This window comes from Mesocricetus auratus, unplaced genomic scaffold (genome assembly GCF_017639785.1).
Source record: "Mesocricetus auratus isolate SY011 unplaced genomic scaffold, BCM_Maur_2.0 Super-Scaffold_100006, whole genome shotgun sequence".
In the NCBI taxonomy this organism is placed as follows: domain Eukaryota; kingdom Metazoa; phylum Chordata; class Mammalia; order Rodentia; family Cricetidae; genus Mesocricetus; species Mesocricetus auratus.
Window position 1 is genome coordinate 69,356,175 of NW_024429190.1, and position 20,555 is coordinate 69,376,729.

The 20,555-nt window shown below is 45.1% G+C and overlaps 1 protein-coding gene across 1 annotated transcript in view; it reads right to left on the reverse strand.

Moving 5' to 3' along the window:
* Positions 1-20,555, reverse strand: part of Scarb2 (scavenger receptor class B member 2) — a 48,597-nt gene that overhangs the window by 17,566 nt on the left and 10,476 nt on the right. Inside the window, 2 exon segments of the mRNA NM_001281557.1 lie at positions 357-504; positions 11,526-11,683. Coding sequence (NP_001268486.1) covers positions 357-504; positions 11,526-11,683 — 306 coding nt within the window.

Sequence of the window (20,555 nt, forward strand, 5' to 3'; positions counted from 1 at the left end):
ACTTGATAAAGGTACAGACACATGAAAGGCTTGCTAGGCATTGCCGCTGGAGTGTACCTATAATTCGAGATTAGGCAGATGAAAGAAAGGAAATTGATACAGCCAACCAGAGGCCAGGAGCACCCCCCACCAACACACACAAAGTCTTTGTGTATGTCCATATTTTATGCTTGTTTGTTTGTTTTTATGGTGGTTCTGGGATTAAATTCAGGGACTCACCATGTTATTCAAGACAAGTCTCCCCCCATATCTACATTTTATCATAAAAGAATAGCTTTTAAACTACACAGAATCCCATCAGGCTTGCTGTTTTCCTTCCACAAGCCTATGATAACAATACTACGAGGTCCACTTACCAACAGAGGAATATTTATCGTTCTAATCAAGTCAACATTAGAGTCGCCAACAGATTGGTTTCGTTCAAAAACATATGCCTTATTGCTGACAGCCGATATGGTTGTTCCATTCTCTCCAAACTGGATGTTTGCCTTGTTCCTAAGTTCCCTAAACAAACAAACAATTGTTTGAAAATAGATACCACATTAACAAACAAAGCCCTCTGTTCAGTATTAAAGTTACATTTTTTCTGTATAACATTTCTCATAAAATGACTATGTACATATTAGAACCAAGACGCTGAAAGGGGATGGGGCCTAGGAAACACTTCTCAAAATTCTTTTCCTCCCAGAATCAGGGAGATATAACAAACAATGAACTCTTTTCTGAATTACAACTTGGTCCTAAAATATTTTCAATGCAGTTCACAGGTTCAATTTGTTTCAATCTGTATACTGGTGGCTTTGATTCCAACCGGAATTCAGTTGTAAATTTATTTTAAAAGTTGAGGTCATAGCCTGGAGATGGTGGCAGGCACACACCTTTAACCCCAGCACTCGAGAGGCAGAAGCAGGCAGATCTCTGTTAGTTCGAGGCTAGCCTGGTCTACACAGTAGCAAGACTGTCTCAAAACGCTTTAAAAAAAAGTGAGGTCTAAGGGACTGAGGGTATAGTTGTCATGAGCAAGGGGTAAGGGGAGGGGTAGAACAGAGAGAGAGAGAGAGAGAGATGAACTGGGGCCAACATAATATGTTGGAGTTCATTCCTGTTCCTGTACATAGTTCAAGTCAATCCCCCGAAATGAGGCATTACAAAATCTCTTAGAAAGACGTTGGTGTGTAGTATAATAGGTAACAATCGCTGACATTGATAATTACTTCTAAGAAGCTAGATGAGAAGTTTTTTCAGTGCTCCCAACACAAAGAAATGACAAGCATCTGAGGTGATGGATACATATGCCACTTAGTCAGAGCTAATCACTAAATATTTGCACGCTATAAATTACTGTGTCAGTTTAAAACCACATCTCTCAGAGTGCTTGGGCTGGGTGGGCGTGGCTGCTTGTGCCTGTGATCCCAGCTCTCAGGAGGCTGATGGGGTGGAAGAAGAGAGTTAGAGGCAGTTCAGACTCCATAGTGAGTTCCAGGCTAAAAAGGGAGGGGGCAGAACTTAGTATATGGCCTAGAGAGAATTCGAGGAAGATTTCACTGAAGGCATGAAATGTAAGACGTATCTAAGGTAATCAAAATAAAATAGTACTTTTAATGCAATATTTATTTCTTTCTAAATTTGGTGGAGCTTTAGGTTTTGTTTGAGATAGGATTTTACTCTATGGCCCTTGCTGGCCTCCAACTGAGGAAGCGGAGCAGTGAGCAGGCAATTGTCAGTTTGAAAGCAAAGGAAGCTGGTCCAGTGAAACTGTCACTCAGTCCCAGAAGTCCGGGGGCCAACGCGGTCATTGCCTAATGTCAAAATCTGGGACTTTGCTAAACATATTTTGTTTGTTTGTCTTCTTCTCTCAAGTCTCAGTTCATGAACCTAGAGGCCTGAATAATCTCAAGGCTAAGGCCTGCTCCACTTACGTTTATGTATATAACATGGATTGAGGCGATAACATTTAACATGCTGCCTTTATGGTTTACCCTGTGGAAATTTGAGGTTTAAGGGGCAACTGCGGACAAAGATGCCAATCAATTTCAGCCTGTAACCTGACTTGGTTTCTTAATAAAGTTCAGCAGGTCAAAGCTAAGGCTTTCCATTTTTATTCCCGTGGGACACTGACTCGGTCAGTCGACTCAGGGCAACCTCGTGACTTCCCTTAGCTACGTGGAGTCCTCCACCCACCATCCTATGGCATCACTGACTCGTGGCCTTTACAGACTGCTGTACAAGCAAAAAAAGACATGGCTTCTATTCTGCTGAGAGAGAGAGAGAGGAAGAGGGGGCCAGAAGTCTTCCTCTCAAGACAGCACGTGATAGGCTAAAGAAACCAAAATTTTTGCTCTGGCAATGCTTAGACAAACACAAAAAAGGGATTTTGACAATACCAACAAACCCACACAGCAACACACATGTGCATGTACACACACATACATACATGCCAGCCACCAGCAGATCAGCAAGTCAATGTGAAACAGTGAAGTTGCTGGTACACAGCAGGCTGACAGCAAGAAGGGATCAGATTTCTGCCAACTACATTTAGAGAAGGCCAAAGAACTATCTAGAACCACTGACAATAGCTTAAAATAGAAACAAAAACAATCTTGGGCCTAGACAATAAATCAAGGAATTGTATTTACAACTGCCTGGTATAATTGCCCTGTTTTTCAGTAGATGATAATAATTTCAGACTATAGTTTATGTTTGTTAAGCATCATGGTGCATCTAGTCATAAGAGAGAGTGAGGGCCACATCTGTAGTCCCTGTTCTGGGGAGGCTGAGACAGGAGAATCTTAAGTTTGAAGACAACCTGGGCTATACAGTGAGACTTGTCTCAGAAAAAAAGGGAGGGGAGGGAGGGAGGGGAAGAGGAAGAAAGTAGATGAAAAGCCTGATTCGATGATTCCTGCAGATAATTTTAACACTGGGGAGGCTGAGGCAGAAGGATTACTTGAACCCAAGAATCCAGAAATTTCAGAATAGCCAGGGCTACACAGTTTACATATTCCAAAGCTCTGTTAAAAACAACATCAAAAACCAAACAAGGAAAGGACAGAAAGAAGACCACACCACTTGCAGTCTCTGGCTCGAGAGACAGAAGCAGGGTTGCTGTAAATTCAAGGTCAGCCTAGAATACGCAGGAAAGTCCAGGCCAGCCTGGGCTGCAGAGCGAGACTGTCTCTAACACAAACAAAAGAAGGAAATGTTTGTGCTACGCTGTAAACTTTCCGACCACACAGGAAGAAGAATTTTAATTCCCTGGAAAGATCAACACCTGTGCATCCAGCGCCTCTGAGATGTTGGATAGATTAGGTTGTGCAATGCTGTTTGGAAATTGTTATCTTAATTAGGGATGGGGACACAACACAGCTCAGCATTGTAAGAACCCCCTTTCCTAGCCGCACCCCCCCCCCATCAATCTTCAATACCACAAGGAAAGCAAGCAAGCAACACATTTTAGTCATTCGGGTTCATCCACCCATCCAACTCTATCGAAATTCACCATGATTGATCAGTGACAGTTCATTGGATAGGTGTGTAGGGTGAGCTCCGCCTCGGGCTTTGTGCTCGGTCTTGTCTACACTGACATTGGTTGTGGGACTAAGAAGTCATTTCTGGTTTCTTTGGCTTCGTTTTATCTTTTTAGGGCAAGGCCTTAGCAAGTTGCCCAAGACTCACTCTGTAAGCTAGCTGGCTTCAAACATTCGGCCACGCCTCTCCCATCTCTGCCTCTCTTCCTGGGCATTACAGTGCGAGCCCCTATGCCTGCTCCTTGCAGCTTCTGATTTTATTTCGCCACCTGTGAGGTGGTGATGACAACCTGCCTATCTCCCAGAACTGCTGTGAGATTAAACCGTAGCACTCAGCACACTAAGTCCTTAGCAACCTTAGCCGTTGCCATGCAGCATCCAGTTAAGCTCTTGAGACGGAGGCTCTTAAACCCTGTCTCCTGTCTCAAAGAATCTACATCGAAGCACCAGAGACCACCATTTAAGAAGGGATACTGTGACGGGTTCTGAGACAAACATGTAGGTGCAGATATCTCTTCAACCTGCTGGCCTTGTTTCCTTTGTATGGACAAACCACGTGGTGTAGCTCTTTTTACTTTTCAGAGGGACCTCCATGTGTTTTCCATAATGACTATTAACTCAAATTCCCCCAAAAGTAGGCAAGGAGGAGTGAGACTTTTAAGGTGAACTATGATTTGGGGGGGGGTAGATAGCTGTAGAGCTGGCTCAGTGGTGGGCCTGGTTTGGTTCCCAGCATCCCCCAAGTGACTCACAGCTACCTGTATCTCCAGCTCTGGGGGGATTTGACACTGTCTTCTGGCCTCTGAGGGCACTTGCACACCCGTGGCATACCCTCGCAGAGACACATACACATAAATAAAAACAAATCTTAAAAAAAAGATAAAGGGGCTAGGGAGTCAGTTCAGTTGGGAAAGTGCTTGCCTTGCAAGTGTGGTGACCCCGTTTCAATCTTCTGAACCCACGTAAAAAGGCGGGTCACAGAGGCATCCATTCATAACCCCAGTGCTGGGGAGGCAGACACCGTGATCCCTGGGGTTCACTGACCAAAGAGCCTTGCCTAATTAGTGGGTTCTATTAGGTCAAGTGAGAGATCCTCTCTCAAAAAAGACAAACCCACTTCAGGTTTAGCTCTCACATTTTTTAAAAATTGCTGTCAAAGTAGGCATATAAGCCTAAAACAGAAAGGGGAATAGGGAGAAAAATCGAAGAAACATGGGATACTGTGTCTTTATCAAATACTTAACAAAAATATGAACATCAACTGAGCAGGTCTTAGACAAATTGTTTTTGATTCTTGAAACAGTAAGAAATAGGAAAAATATTTGATGAAACAGTAACCCTGCCAAAGGCTGAGATACCACAAGTCTGTAGAAATTATAAGCCAAGGTGTCACTGAGCAGAAGGCTCCCGGGGCAACTTAATTCTGGCCACTAGACCACCAGCTTCAGAAAACACAAATGAGGCACCACATTCCTTAAACTGGACAGACTGGTTCTTCATATGCATACCTGCCTTGTCTGCCAAGAATATTCAAACTCTGAATGGGCGATAACATGTTAACCCGCTGCAAACTGATGAGGTCGGTCTCTGCGGCCCAGGAAGCCACCCCACCTTCTAGAGTTCCTACCAGCATTCCCTACATAGGAAACAGAAAACAGTGGCAGCATCACCCACCCAACCCGGCTGCGCCCCAGGCCTCCTGGCACACCTTGGCTAAGAGTCAGCTGACCTGGCTGGGAGGAGTTGTTCATGCCTTTAATCCCAGCACTTGGGAGACAGAAGCAGTCAGATCTCTGTGAGTTCGAGGCCAGCCTGGCCTACATAGTAAGTTCCAGGACAGCCAGAGCCACACAGTAAGACTCTATTTTGAAAAAAACAAAGCAAAAAGTTAGCAGACCTGTAAAAACGAAACTCACTGAGCTGCCAAATGCTGCCGCAGGTGCTGTGGCAGGTTCAGTCTGTCAGCCCATCAAGTCACAAGTGCCATCAGATCCAGGCAAGCAGGCTCCACCAAGAAGCCTGATGACTCCCTCAAAAGCCATGTTTATCTCCACACCCAGCTCTCAGGGCACTCAGCCAGCCTGTATTTGCAGCCTGCTCACAACAGCCATTCATTCTCAGGACCTGGTCCTGGTCAAATCTACCCTTGACCATCCCCGACTGGGTCCTGTGGTTTCCACTGAGCTACTCATATCCTCCAGTCTTAATCAGTTTGTCCACTTGTGTCCCATGGATTCTAAACTGCAGTTGAGAATATTTCATTCACTTCTTCCATGCGTATTCACATTCTTCACAGGCCTTCCAGTAGATCAAGAAATCAGATATGTATAGCCGTGTGTGTGTGTGTGTGTGTGTGTGTGTGTGTGTGTGTGTGTGTGTGTGTGTGTGTGTGCGCGCGCGGGTACATGTGCTCCTGGAGTCCCCACTGAGACATCTCAGTATGCCAGCATACGACAGTGTTGGGGGGATGGGGGGTGCTTACAGATAACTGAAGCATGGTGAGAACTGAGCTGTGATTTGGCAGCTATGAGACATTTATTGTGCCCCTGAAGAATTGGAAAAATCAACTCTGTCCTTGAGTGAGGTGGCCTGAGGTTTCTTGCAAAGCACCTTCCCAAACAAAGAAAAGAAGAGAAACTCGAGGAAAGGTTAAGGGGGCTTGTATTTAGCCCTCTAAATTCTTTTCAAATACCTCATTTATTTTTACTTTATGTGTCTCTGTGTTTTGCCTGCATGTACACCATGAGCAGCACTTGCTTGAGTCCGAAGAGGATGCTGGACCCACTTAGGAGTAGGGTTACAGATGGTTGTGAGCCCCCATGTGGATGCTGGGAATCAAACATGGGTCCTCTGAAAGAACAGCAAATGCATTTGGCCACTGAGTCGTCCCTCTAGCCTCCATTGAGTTCTTTTGTTGTCTAGTTTTTTGAGACAGGGTCCTGCTGTGCATCACAGATTGGCTTGAACTTATCAACTGTCCTCCTGCCTCAGTTTCCCATGTGCTGTGATCACAAGTGTGAACCACCCCATCCAGTCCAAGGGAGTTTCCTATGAATCCAGAGTAGTAGAGAAGGATAGAATGCCTTGCAGAGGGAATGAATGGGAGGGGGAGGAGCTGTGGAGTAAGGGATGATTCTGGAAAGAACCATCTGCCTTGAGTTGCGTCTCAAGTCTGTTCATTGAAGTCTTAACTGGGATGAGCATGAAAATTGTGTTCTGCCCTTGTCTTAGTTGGGGTTTCTATTGATGTGAAGAGGCACCATGACCATGGCAACTCTTATAAAGGAAAATATTTCATTGTGGTGGCAGCTTAAACTTCAGAGGTCTAGTCTATTATCTTATGGCAGGAAGCAAGGCAGCATGCAGGCAGACATGGTGCTGGAGCTGAGAATGGTACACCTTGACTCACAGGCAACAGGAAATGGTCTGAGATACTAGGAGTAACTTGAGCATAGGATACCTCAAGGCCCACCCCCACAGTGACACATTTCTTCCAACAAGGCCATACCTATTCCAACAAAGTCACACTTCCTAATAGTGTCACCTCCTTTGAGGGCCATTTTCTTTTAAAGCACCACAGTGCATAACATGAGCCTTGGGTGTGAAAATTTGCTTTACTTCCCAATCCAACACGAATAAACAAATGTGTTCTATTGCCGTTAGCTATAATTTTGCACTCAGTTACATGAGAGCCAAGACTCAGATGGGTGTTTACCATAGAAGACAGCTACCTGAATTTATCCTTCTGACTTTACCTTCTAGCTTTTGTTATGTTTAGGCCAGGAAGATAGGGCATTTATCTTTTAGCTTTTGTTAACTTGGGCATAGGAAGACTAGTTAATTATACTTAGTGGTGTTAACCCCTTAGCTTTGTGGCCTAGTCTAAGGCCCTCAGTTGCTCTTCTGGTTTACTTTAACTGAGCTGTGTCAAGCAGGCTGAGGACTGCACACTGACATGTTAGCATTCCAAAGCTGTAGACTGTCTCTGTTGAGGTTTGCCCTGCTTGTCAGTCCTAACAACAAACACTCAAAATGTGGCTAGAGGGGGAAAGGGAGAATCTCAGGGGCAAAGCCTTGCCTAGCAGGCTGGAACTCAATTGCCAGCTGGAGGTGTAGTCGCAAGGGACCAATCCGGGACGCACCGCTTAGAATAAAATGTAAAGGCTGAGTCACAGCTCAGTGGTCGGGCGCCACACAGCATACACAAAGTCCTACTAGGTTCAATCCCCAGCACCTACCCACTCTGCCAAAAACACAAAAACAAAAAACTCAAACCTAAATGTATGATATAAATGAAAAATGTACACGGGACTCGAAAGACTTAGTGTAAAAATGGAAGACATGAAATATTAATAATTCTGAATGCAGACGTTATGCTTGTTAAGTTTCAGACCCAAGACATTGCTAACATACCAAAGCAGACCTGGCTGCCAGGTTCTCCCAGCATCCCTCAGTCCCTACCTGTTATAGGGTATGGCTGACATACCCCACCGTCTACTCTGATCTCTCCAGCCCAGCTTCTGGGCCACCCTTTCCCCCTGGAGACTCTTTCCTATACATTTTGGTTACCCGGTCCTTTTGTAGCTTTGGCCTGCTGGCTGCTGCACCTGGTATCCCTTTATTCCCTCTCCCTGCCCCTCCCCCATCTCCCCATATGGCCCAGCCCGGCTCAGCCCGGTCACCTTCACTCTGGACTCTCCAAGATGTCCCTGCCTCTGCCTATGCTCTCCCTTTTATCTACAGTAAACTTTCTCCTCCACCATACCTAGAAGCAGTCATGTCCTTTCCTTTTCTTTTTTCGTTCTTTTTTTTTTTTTCTCTCTTTAAGATTATTTATTTGTCTTGTTTACAGTATTTGGCTTGCATGTAGCCTGCGGGCCAGAAGAGGGCACCAGATCTCATTACAGATGATTGTGAGCCACCATGTGGTTGATGGGAATTGAACTCAGGACCTCTGGAAGAACAGCCAATGCTCTTAATCACTGAGCCATCTCTCCAGCTCCCTCCTTTTCTTTTTTCATTCAATGATGAAATATATTTGGGGGTCTTATTGTATCATATAAAATATGAAATTTATCTGTTTCTTTTTTACTTTTCTAGGTGTGGCTACTAGGAAAAGTTTAAGTCACTTTTGTGGTTCACATTAAATTTCTATTAGGGAGCTCTAATTGAGAATAAGATCTTTTTTCTTTTCTTTTTGAGACAGTCTCACTCTGTAATCAAGGCTGGACTTGTGGCAAGTCTCCTGCCTCTGTCTCCCTACTGCTGGGACTGCTGGCATGTGCTGACACATGTGGCTTAGAGTGTAAAATCCCAAGCTAAGATCAAGGCCATGATTCGGTTCTGTGTCCCCAAGAAGCCCACCAAGGCTGGTTCTCTACAGTGGCACTACTGGAGAAGGTGGAGACTTTAAGCTGGAAGGCAAGTGGGAAGCCAGCAGGTCACGGGACTTGCCTGCCTTTGAGGAGAACATGGGACCCAGCCCCTTGGTCTTGTGCTGGTGTCACTGTAGAGCCAGCAGCAGTGGGGCCCAAGCAGTCCTGCAGAGACCTCCCAGAGTGTGAGTTGAAAGAGACCTTGTTTCTCAGCAGTGTTCGCTTGAAAGATGAAAGAACGCAATGCCCAAAACAAAAATAAAAATAAAAGACGTAGACACAGGCAACAGCAAACCTCTACAGCCATGAACGTCACACAGGGAGAGTCACTGTGACCCCAAGCAGAGAAGAGAAAGAATAGCTGATCCGCTATGGAAAGTTGCTCTAGCAATAGAGGGGAACACTAGGGGAGAGGGAGCATAGGAGGCACCAGAACGTTCCAATCACAGCATCTGCTCTCAGAGTGCTGGCATGTTTTCATGAGTTTGTTGTTGTTCTGATTTTTGTTTCTTTGAAATAATCTGGCCTCCGGTCATCCTGCCAATGTCTCCCAAGTGCTCTCAGGGGTCCTTAACTTACCGTGCATGATGTAGGTACTCTACAGTTAAACCTCTCAACTCCTCCTCACATTAACTCTTTGTTGGCCATGTCGAGCATCAGAACCTGTGCATGGCAGGCAAGGCACCGCCACAGAGCTGTAGCCTCAATACCTTTGGCCTTTTATTTTGCAACAGGATCTCACTAAGTTGTCTAGGCTGACCTTGAACCCATTCTGTAGTCCAGGGAGGCCCTGAATTTACATTACCCCTTCCTCAATTTGTGGAGTAGCTGTGATCACAGACTTGTGTCTTTAGGCTTGGCTCATATCAAAATTTTTAATTCAGAAGATTAATACACAGGGGATTATACAGGAAACCAAATCAGGACCCACAGGGGACTGCTTCTAGCCTCTACACACCAAAATCTGGCTGTTCAGATCCCTTAAATAAAGACTACAGTGCTGGCTTACAAGACACACACATTGCCCTGCATGTTTTTTGTTCACCGTCCGCCATAGTGAGGATCAAACTCAATGTTTTTTCAACACACTAGGCAGGCACTCTAATGCTGAGCTAGACTCTCAACTTCCCACATACTTCCAGTGATCTCTAGGTTAGTATTACCTAATACAATGTAAATGCTGAGTGAACAAACAAAACCAGGAAGGTGGCCTCGTTGTAAGGCATTTGCCAAGAAAGAATGGAATTCTAAGTTGGCGTCCTTAGAACTCAGGTAAAAACAGAGCCTGTAACCCAGGCTTGTACCCCAGTGCTCATACAGTGAGATGGGAAATGGGAACAGCAGACCCTCCTGAAACTTGCAGGCCGGCTATCTTGTGTATAAATGGCAAATAAAAGATAGTGACTGGCATCCAAGATTGTCCTCGAACCCCAAACACAAAAGACCCCATGACTTAGAAGTAGTACACATGCTTCTTTATTGGTACCCAAAGCAAGATGGAGCAGCTGGTTTGATAATTGCTGTAATTTTAAAGGTTAGGGATCAATGATTCAAACAGCTACACTAGGGTACATACAGGGCATGCTAACATTGCTATAATTTGTTGCACACATTTACACGTGAAGGAAAATGCCTGTAAGTGACAGGCTATAGGGCAGGGGAAGGTGTTTTCCCTCAATAATGTCTCAGAGCACTCTGAAATTTATCTAGAGCCCTGAGGGTCAAAACCACCTGTAAGATGTTTCTAAGTGTCAATCAGGTAAAACAGGTGTAACATTTTCACCACTAGGCAGTATTCACGTGACCACATCTAAAAAGCAAATCTGTCCAATAGACACAGTGGCCTGAGACATTTTAGCAGAAGGCTGGGTTTTCTCTGAGTTATGGTTATAATCTGTGGCTTTGGTTCTTTGCATGATTTTGTTTGTTAGTTGGTTTAGGTGTGTTGGTTTTGTTGTTTTATTACTTTTTTTTACATTAGGTCTGGCCTTAAATTCATGACCTCCTGCCTCAGACTGTGTAGATGTTACAGGTGTATACCACCAAACCCCACTTGTTTTCTGAAGTTTTGTTCAGAAGTCTTGAAGTCTTGGGTTCATAGCCAACATGAAATAAAGGCCTCACAGTTTAGGAGGCTGGAGAGATGGCTCAGTGGTTAAGAGCACTGGCTGCTTTCCCAGAGGTCCTGAGTTCAATTCCCAATAACCACATGGTGGATCACAACCATCTGTAATGAGATCTGGCGCCCTCTTCTGGCCTGCAGGCAGATATACAGGCAGAATAGTGTACACATAATAAATAAATCTTAAAAAAAAAACCCTCAGATCAACAGTAAATTCTAGAAACTGATTTAAAACTAAGTATGTGTGAAAGAGATTGGAGCGATCACTAAAAGGCCAGAGGTGGAGAGCAGCCGTGAAGGACAGGACGGGGTAGCGTCCCTGGGCAGGACATGCAGGGAGTTGGCCCTGCCCACAGAGCCCTGTGGAGGAATCTCCCCAGACACCAGCAATGCCACAGATAGAAGAGAACTAAATGTGTCCCCCTGGCCCGTGTCCTAGCAGGGCTGTGCTGGCACAGCCTCAAGTATAACCCCAGGTTTCAACAGTGAGGAGGGACTCACCTGTAGGTGTATGGCCCCACTTCTTGCAGTATGGGAATTTCTCCTTGAAGGATCTCCTCTGGATTGGTGACGTTGAAGAAGTAGAACTGGGTGTACACAGGTAGAGGGGGTTTCTCCCAGGAGTCAAAGACCTCGGTACCGTTTCGTAACACCATATTCTGGGGAGAGAAAACAAAACAGCTTTACAAAGGGTCTGTAAGAGCACTGCTTCTGAACATGGGGCAGAAAGGGGGCACATTCCCTATCCTGTAACTGGGGTTTGGGGGCAAACACCCAGGTTCCAGAAACCACTAGAAACTCGTGTGGCAACCTGTCCAGATCCACCAACTGAAGACGAGAAACAGCGAAAAGCAGAGAAAGTGTTATCTGTGTATGGAGAGGAACACATAAAGGAGCCCTGTGACTCGGAGTTCACCTTTGGGGTCTTGAGAGCTTTACAAGTGTGGGGTTTAGCTTGGCTTTAAGGCAGGGTTTCACGCTGAAGTCTAGGTTGGCCTGAAATTCATTATGTAGCCCAGGCTAGCCCTTCCTGAAATTCATTATGTAGCCCAGGCTAGCCCTTTGAGACAGTCCTCTTGTGTCAACCTCCTGGGTGATTACAGACACGCACCATCCTGCCTGGTGAACTTTAAGTTTAAACAGAGGGAGAAACAGCATGGTTCTGTCCATCATTGTCTCAGATCTGACCCTGCTGGGAGCTTCAGTATGTTAAATTACTGTAGTATCAACTTGTTCCTATCAAATGATCCACTCTGAGATATCATCACTCTATCACACACGATAGTTCTCATCTTCACGTAGGTGAGCCTGGAGGGGGTTGAGGTAGGAAGGACAGACAGACACTCCTCAGGTTCTAGGTGCCTGTCATGGTCTGCTCTCTTCACCTGCTTATTTCTACTCAATCTTGGGTATCCACTTGCAATCTCTTGAGAACTGGGCCATATGTCCATAGGGCCCACTGCCTTATTAAGCCATAGGTTGTCAGAAATATTTGCTCTAACGGAAAGATAGTACAGATAGGGCTCCTGGATGGTAGCATCGTGTGCCTTTGGCATTTGAAGATTCACTGATAGCAACTTTTGAGTTTTAGAAGTCACCGAAAAGCACAATATACTCCCAGCCGGCCCAAGAGAAAGAATCCAACAGACAGGTCAGCACCAGCTTTGGTCCTTCCGCTGACATGGAACCACACCCATCCAGCAACTTCACCATCAGGAACCTTTGCAAGCATCTTACAGTCAATCCCTCACAAATATATAAACGAGGGAAGTCTGTCTCTGGCTCAGACCCAAACTGAGGTTGGTGATTATTATCAACAACCTCTTTTCCCCACAATCTTTCCTTTATTTCCTATTTTACCAAGGTGTCATGGGCTAATATCCCTCATATTCCAAATTCATATTTCTAAGTCCTAACCCCCGGTACCTCAGCATGGGAGCATGTTTGAAGAGTGGGTTTTTAGAGAGGTGACTGGGGGTAGATGAGGTGATGAAAGTGGGACCCGATATAACTGGTGTCGTTAAGAACAAAAAACTATGCCGGGCGGTGGTGGCGCACGCCTTTAATGCCAGCACTCGGGAGGCAGAGGCAGGCAGATCTCTGTGAGTTCAAGGCCGGGCTGGACCGATAGCCTCCAAAACAATACAGAGAAACCCTGTCTCGTAAAACCAAAAAAAAAAAAAAAAAAGAACAAAAAACTAGGAAAAGAAGCACACTGCACGGGTAGACAAAGCTGCTCCCAGAAGAGAAGCCAGGGGTTAGTAAATGAGAATCCCAGGGTCAGGGTGGGCTACCTCCCTATGAGTTGTTGATCTAGGAGGCCTCTGAGGCCCCCAAGGCAGCACAGGCAACAGCCACTGCCCTTGGTTGCCCACCAGAACTAAATGATAGCGTCTGCTTGGGTCACAGGATGAAGAACTCAAAATGGAATGGAGCCGGAAGCTTCCTCACTGCTAGATGGCTCTGATGGCGCCAGAAGGTGCGATGAAGACTTCGGGGGGCAGAACTAACTCCAATGTCTTACTCAGCTGTGGCCCCTGAATGCTATGCTATTGACTGGTGCTCCTGCTAGTGCAACAGTGGCGAGCCTGTTGTGGGAGTAACCAACCACTTTCTGCTTGGATGTGAGGCCTGCTCCCCAGGAGGGAATTCATGCCTGGCACTGTAAATCTGTCAAAAGCCCACACCTGGCAGGTCATGGGTCCTCTTGCAGAAGCTACCGGTGGTTTTTAGCTTAATGGACAGGATATGCTTGTCCAATTGCCTTCTAAATAATTATGTCTATGCCCAGAAAGCAAGGCTGCTATCAGAGACGCGTCCTCTTGCAGTGGACAGAGGTACCTGCAGAGACTTACTGCTGGCCAAGGTGATGAGAATAAGTGACCTTTGGCCACTCAGGCATAAATGAGATATCCTCTAAGACACAGAAAACGTTATGAAAGGGTGTCCAACCACCATTTCTATCCTATACCTTGCCAAGTCAGGCTGATGGACTAGAATCATTGAAAAACAAACTATGTGACACCTTCCAAAGTCCAGGAGAAGACTGCTTGCTGACTCTTTTCATTTGTTCCCACATCCTCCACCATTTCCCACCCCAGGCAGCAACTTTGTCAACTTCACCCGTGATGCAGGCAGGTATATAAGAGCTCTGTGATTCATTCTTCTCTTTCCCGTGAGGTATTAGGAATTGAATTCAGCACCCCATAGATACTGGGTAAGCACTGTACTACTAGCTGTATCTCCAGCCCTTAAGAAAAAGTCTTCATTATTAGTGTTGTTTTGAAACACTAAGTTACCCACGCTAGCCTTGAGTCAGTCCAGACAGGCTTTAGTTTCTCAAGTCCTGGGATTACATGGCTGGCTAAGGCCTATCTTTATCTCCTAAACTCAAGCCTAAACTAGTTGGGGGTAGACAGGACAGGAAATTTAGAAAAGGAAAACCAGACTAGGTGTGCTCTAACAGCCGAAAGGTAAAAGTCTTTCTCCACCTACGTCATAGCTGGATCTGGGACCCAGCAACTTTTCCATTTCAATTTGGCATACATTTGAATTGAAAGAGCGTTTCTTCCTATACATCTTTCATATACCTTTTTAGAAGTCTGTCTATCAGAAAGTATGAACAAAACACCTAAAAACTACCAGGAGGCCGGGCGTTGGTGGCGCACGCCTTTAATCCCAGCACTCGGAAGGCAGAGGCAGGCGGATCACTGTGAGTTCGAGACCAGCCTGGTCTACTGAGCGAGTTCCAGGACAACCTCCAAAGCCACAGAGAAACCCTGTCTCGAAAAACCAAAAAAAAAAAAAACAAAACAAAACAAAACAAAAAACTACCAGGAATGTAAGCTACATGTGTTCTTATCCCTACAGTGTGTAGTCTTTCCTCTGCTTGTTTAGTGAACACGTTGAAGGTCAGAGGGACAAGTTCAAGTCCAAGGCTGCAAGGTAAACTCAGCGTGAGCATTAACCCGGCCTTCTTTTCCCACACAGAGCCCACCCTGTGGGAGTGGGGAGCTGCAAGGGCTGCCTCTGTGTAGGAGTCAGCTGAGGTCAGCAACGCAGCACCAGGCTCACCCTCCTTTTCCAAGAATAGAGGAAGGGAGTCTGCCAAGACAGCTCAGTGACTAAGAGGGCTTGTTGTGCAAGCATCGGGACCTGACTTCTAACCCCAGGTCCCACAGAGAAAAAAACAAAGCAAAACAAAAACATAGGCGTGGGTGCACGTGCCTGTCACCCCAGCACCGGCAGTCCGATCCTAGGAGCTGGACGGCCCAGCCTACATGAAACGGTGAACTTCCAGCTCAGTGAGAGGCTGTCCCGTGGGAAAAAAAACAGAAACCGAAAAGCAGGACACCTGGTAGCCTCTTTGTTCTACTGTAGCTCCTGTAGATGGACACATACAGGCACACACACCTCACACACAAAATAAAAATAGATTAGTTAATCTTATTTAAAAAGTAAAAACAGAAAGGGCTGCATCTGTGTGTTGTGGCCCATGCCTATAAACCAAATACTGGGGTGGGTGGGCCAGGAAGATTGTCTCGAGTTTGAGACAATCTGGCTATATAGTGAGAGCCTGTCTCAAAGACAAAAGCAAAACAAAACACAAACAGTACAGAAATGTACTCCAGAATTTCCACATGTCTGTTCAACAGTGTAGCACAGTGGTCAAGAGGGTTAAACAGAAAGAGGAAGAGGAGCCAAAAACACGGCTCAGTGGTTAAGCACACTATTGCTCTTCCAAAGGATCCAGATTTAGTTCCCAGCACCCACAAGGAAGCTCACAATAGTCTGTAACTCCAGTTCCAGGAGATCCTCTGGCCTCTGTGGGCACCAGGCGTGCACACATGGTACACATCCATATGCAGGCAAAATACTCATAAACATAAAACTACATACACCTAAAAAACAAAGCATGCACGTAAATGTGGGGCTTTGCCTTGCCTAGCATGTGGAAGGCCTTAAGTTCAATTCCCAGCAAAGGATGAGGGCGGGTGGGGGGGGGGATGGACAATACAAATCTGACTTGGATGAGGACAGTAATGAAAACATTATTGCAAGGACAGAAAGGACTATTGCAAATGGCAAAAGCTAGTAGTGATGTCTGTGGGGTCTCTAGAGTTAGGCAGAGTTTGCTTTCCTAGGAGGCGTGGTCAAGGCTAGAGAACGCGGTGTTGGGAAAAGTGGGGTGCCGAGGAGCGGCAGAATCAGTGAGCAGAGGGTCTCACCTGGAGGCCAGCTATGGCCCAGCACTGAGGTGTGTGGAGAATGTGAGGGAGAAAGGACACCGGGTCTATCTCATTTATCTGTTAAAGAAGATCATCTACAAATTACAGACCCCAGAGACTCCGCAGTGAGAGTTGAACAGATGGGTAAGCAGCTGGGCTTATCCTGCTTGGTTTTATGCAGCTCAGGCAACCCAAAGTACAAAGGAAAGTGGGAGTTTCCAGAAAGAAAGGGGGAAGAAATCTTTCCAGAAAGGGGGGAAGTCAGCTTACTTGGGCATTTATAAGCATGTCTCTGACGTATGGGATAAAAATAAACATTTAGAAGACTTGTCTCCTTAAATAAGGCAATTGAAAACTATTGAAACAGTCCTTGCCAGCTTGCCTGGGTCGCAGATGGTAGCAGACTCTGGTACACCCTAGTGTTCTCCCCATGGTCAGCTTGGCTAAAACAGAACTGATGCCACCCAAACACACTGTCCTATCTTCTTTTATTGCATTTAAATCTTCCCCCATTTTCTGCACTGTTCATGTCTTTCCTCTGTCTCACATGGCTGCATCTTGTCAAGGAGCCCTCTGTAAATCCCAGAAGAAACCCTGGGCCTTGTGTGTGTGTGTGTGTGTGTGTGTGTGTGTGTGTGTGTCTGTCTGTCTGTGTATGTATGTGTATCTGTGTGTGTCTGTCTGTCTGCCTGTTATGTATGTGTGTGTGTCTGTCTATCTATGTATGTATGTGTCTGTGTGTGTGTGCCTGTCTTTCTGTAGATGTATGTGTGTGCCTGTCTGTGTATGCATGTGTGTCTCTGTGTGTGTATGTGTGTCTGTCTGTGTATCTGTGTGTGTGTGAGTGTGTGTGTGTGTGTGAGAGAGAGAGAGAGAGAGAGATCAAGGGGGAATGAGAGAGCAGAGGGAAGTTTTAAATGCAGGTGCCAACATTTCTAAAACAGTTTCACCTTTATTTTTATCCTTTCCTGAGTTCAGCTCTTGCAGGACAGCCACCACTGCCACCACTGCCAGCTGCCTACTACTGTGCCCCTGCCAGAGTCTGGGGCTGCCTTAGGGGCCTCATTGCTTCTGAGATTTAGTGTAAGTCCTGCAAGATAAGAATGTCTAGTTTTCCGATTTGTGTCGGAGTCAAGCACCAAAAAGAAAAATGAAAGGAAACATGTAGACACGGGCACAGCAGCACAGATGTTCCCAAGTTACAAAGCCAGTACATTAAGTCAAGCCTGGACAAGCCCTGGACTGCAATGTGGCAAAGCCAGCGTTTGCCTACCTCACACTCTGGTGGAATAACCAGATTCAGCAACTGAGTTTCATGGAAACAATTTCTTGTTTTGTTTGTTCGTTTGGTTTTTTTTTCTTTGTTTTTTTCAAGACAGGGTTTCTCTGTATTGTTTTGGAGGCTGTCCAAGAACTCGCTCTGTAGACCAGGCTGGCCTCGAACTCACAGAGATCCGCCTGTCTCTGCCTCCCGAATGCTGGGATTAAAGGCATGCACCACCAACACCCGGCTGAAAACAATTTCTTAAGTATAATTATGTCCCAGATATTATACAAGCTTCATAGAAAATAATTTAATATTTTAAATATTTTTCAATTTTTAAAAATTATATTTGTACTGTTATACTACATGCATGCCTGGTACCTAAGAAGGTCAGACAAGAACATTGGATTCAGTAGGATTGGAGTTACAGATGGTTGTAAGTCACAATGTGAATGCTGGGAATCAAACCCAGGTCCTCTAAAAGAGCAGCCAGTACTCTTAACCACTAAGCAATTTCTCCGACTCAGAAAATGGTTTAGTCTTAACAGAGGCATACTGGAGGATCTAGGGACACAGTGTTGTGATATCTGCAACTTACACTAAAATATTTACACTAATGATGATGATGATGACGCCTGTTTTAGAGAGATATGGCCACGCAGTAACAACTGATACCTGGAACTGAATGGTATCATCACACAAATACATACTGAAACAACTACTTTGTTTATCTGGAATGTAAACTAGACTAAGCATCTTGTTTTATATCTAGCAACCCTACCCTAGAGGGAACCATAAAGACAACAGAGAAAGCATAAATCCTTGGACTCTGAGTTTCCCAGGCAGTCACCCTGAGTTCTTGAGGAAAGGGAAGTATAGTGGCTGTGAGAGGTCATGCTGAGCTCCATCCACTCCACTGGTGTGTAAGTACCTAAGAGAAGAAGAACGGAAGCTCAGAGCCCCCGTAGCTCATGTATCCAGAGAAAGGAAGGGAACCGCCAGAAAGTGTGTCCCCATTGATCGAACCTTCTAGTTTTGTACCAGATACACAGGCATCGGCAGTGCAATGCCAAGAGCTTGGTTTGCAAAAGCAGTGTTGACGAATGAATAACAACCTCAAGTCCAGAGAACGCCTAGCACAGTAAGTCATTCATTCCGCCAGATACAAAAAACCAGTATTGCTGTCACAGCTGCCCTGTGCCATTCTAAACATAAAGCCATACATGGAAACAACTGCTGCCCATCACAGAGGACTCTGCTGTGGTAGTGACAGCACCAGATAAAACCTTGAATTAGCCAAGCTGTGTTTGTCAGACTGAATTAAAAACCAGCATAAGGTCCTAAATCAGTTTCACGAATGATGTTGGATAGTGCTTGTTAATTTTAGCCAGGTAGAATGGGATAGTTTTCTCAAAACACAATCCTGTGAACTATCACTAAAAGAAATATTGGGACAAATCCCTTGTTATAAAGTGTTGAATCAGGAACAAAAGCCAAACTAACTATTAAGGCAGGAGAACTTACTTTTCGGTTCATCAAAGCTACAAAGTGAAGTCCTTCCTGCTCCCAACAGAAAGAAGCTGTGTTCTCAAGATGAAACTTAGTTTAAGGACACAAATGTCACACAGAATTGTAAGCAAGACTCCCTCTTGCCTAAGATAGCAATGTGTCTGGTCATATCAGATTTAGAAGAGACATTTGACACAGCAAATTCAAACAAACAAACAAGCAAACTACAAATGTGCAGGGAGGAACCGTGTGAGCTTCTAATGAGGCTGCCACCTAAAATCAGGAAAATGGTACTTTGTTCTCTCCCTGCCCAGGACACCCTGCTGTCCTAGGAACTTTAGCTAATAAAAAAGTTTTTATTTGCAAAGTTCTTATAATAAAATTTTGATTAAAAAAATAGAAGTTACAGGAAGTCATCAGTCACGATGGCCCATACCTATGATCTCAGCACTTGGAAGGCAGAGGCAAGAGGATCAGGAGTTCAAGACCAGCCTTGGCTATCATAGCTAGACCCAAGAGGCTAGCTTAGTGAGCAAAGGTACTGTAATGCACAGGCCTGATGACCTGAGCTCAAGCCCGGGAACCCACATACAAAGCTGGATGCCATCAAAACAGCAATAGGAAGAGAGAGACACTGCCTCAAAACAATGTGCAAGGACAGGACCAACTCCTTAAGACTTCTCCTCTAAGCTACACAAGCCGAACATGTCACATGTGTGCCTTAGGGCACACATATGCCCATGCACACATGTGTATGCACACACAGATAAACAAGAAAACCAGGAAAGAAAACATAACACCTTCCCACTATTAGCGTTTCTTCTTGAAAATATTAATCTTTTTAAAAATTGTCTTTATTTTATGTGCATCTATGTTTTGCCTGCATGTATATACCTGTACCAGGAGAGTGACTAGAGCCAGCAGAGCCAGAAGAATACATTGGATCCCCTGGAACTTGAGTTACAGGTGGCTGTGAGTTGCCGTGTGGGCGCTGGGAACAGAACCCAGGTCCTGAAAGAGCAGCCATTACTCCTACCTGCTGAGGCTCTCTCTAGTCCCTCCTTCTGATATTTTAAAATCTAATCATACATATGTACATTTTGAGAAAAAAATATAAACTATCCTCATTGAGTTTTAGAAGCAATATTTGTCCGTGTACTTATCTGTTATATAGTGGCCAATCAACTTATCTAGCCATTCTCTTTTGGACTTGTATTCATTTCTGTCCTGCATGGAATGTTCTAGAACATCTTTGTCTAAGTTATTGACTAATTACTTTTTAATCAATTCAATATTGTGTGTGTTTATACATGGTTGGGAGGGATGTTGCATGTGTCACAGTAAACACATGGAGGTCAGAGGAAAACTTTGTGAAGTCATTTCTCTCCATCCATCCTTATATAGGCTTCCAGAATCAAATACAGGCAGGCTTGTGAGGCAAGTGCCTTTACCCCCAGAGCCATCTCACCAACCCTATTAATTTCTTCAAATCAGACGCCAGGTTTGGAATTATTTGATCAAGATTTTCAT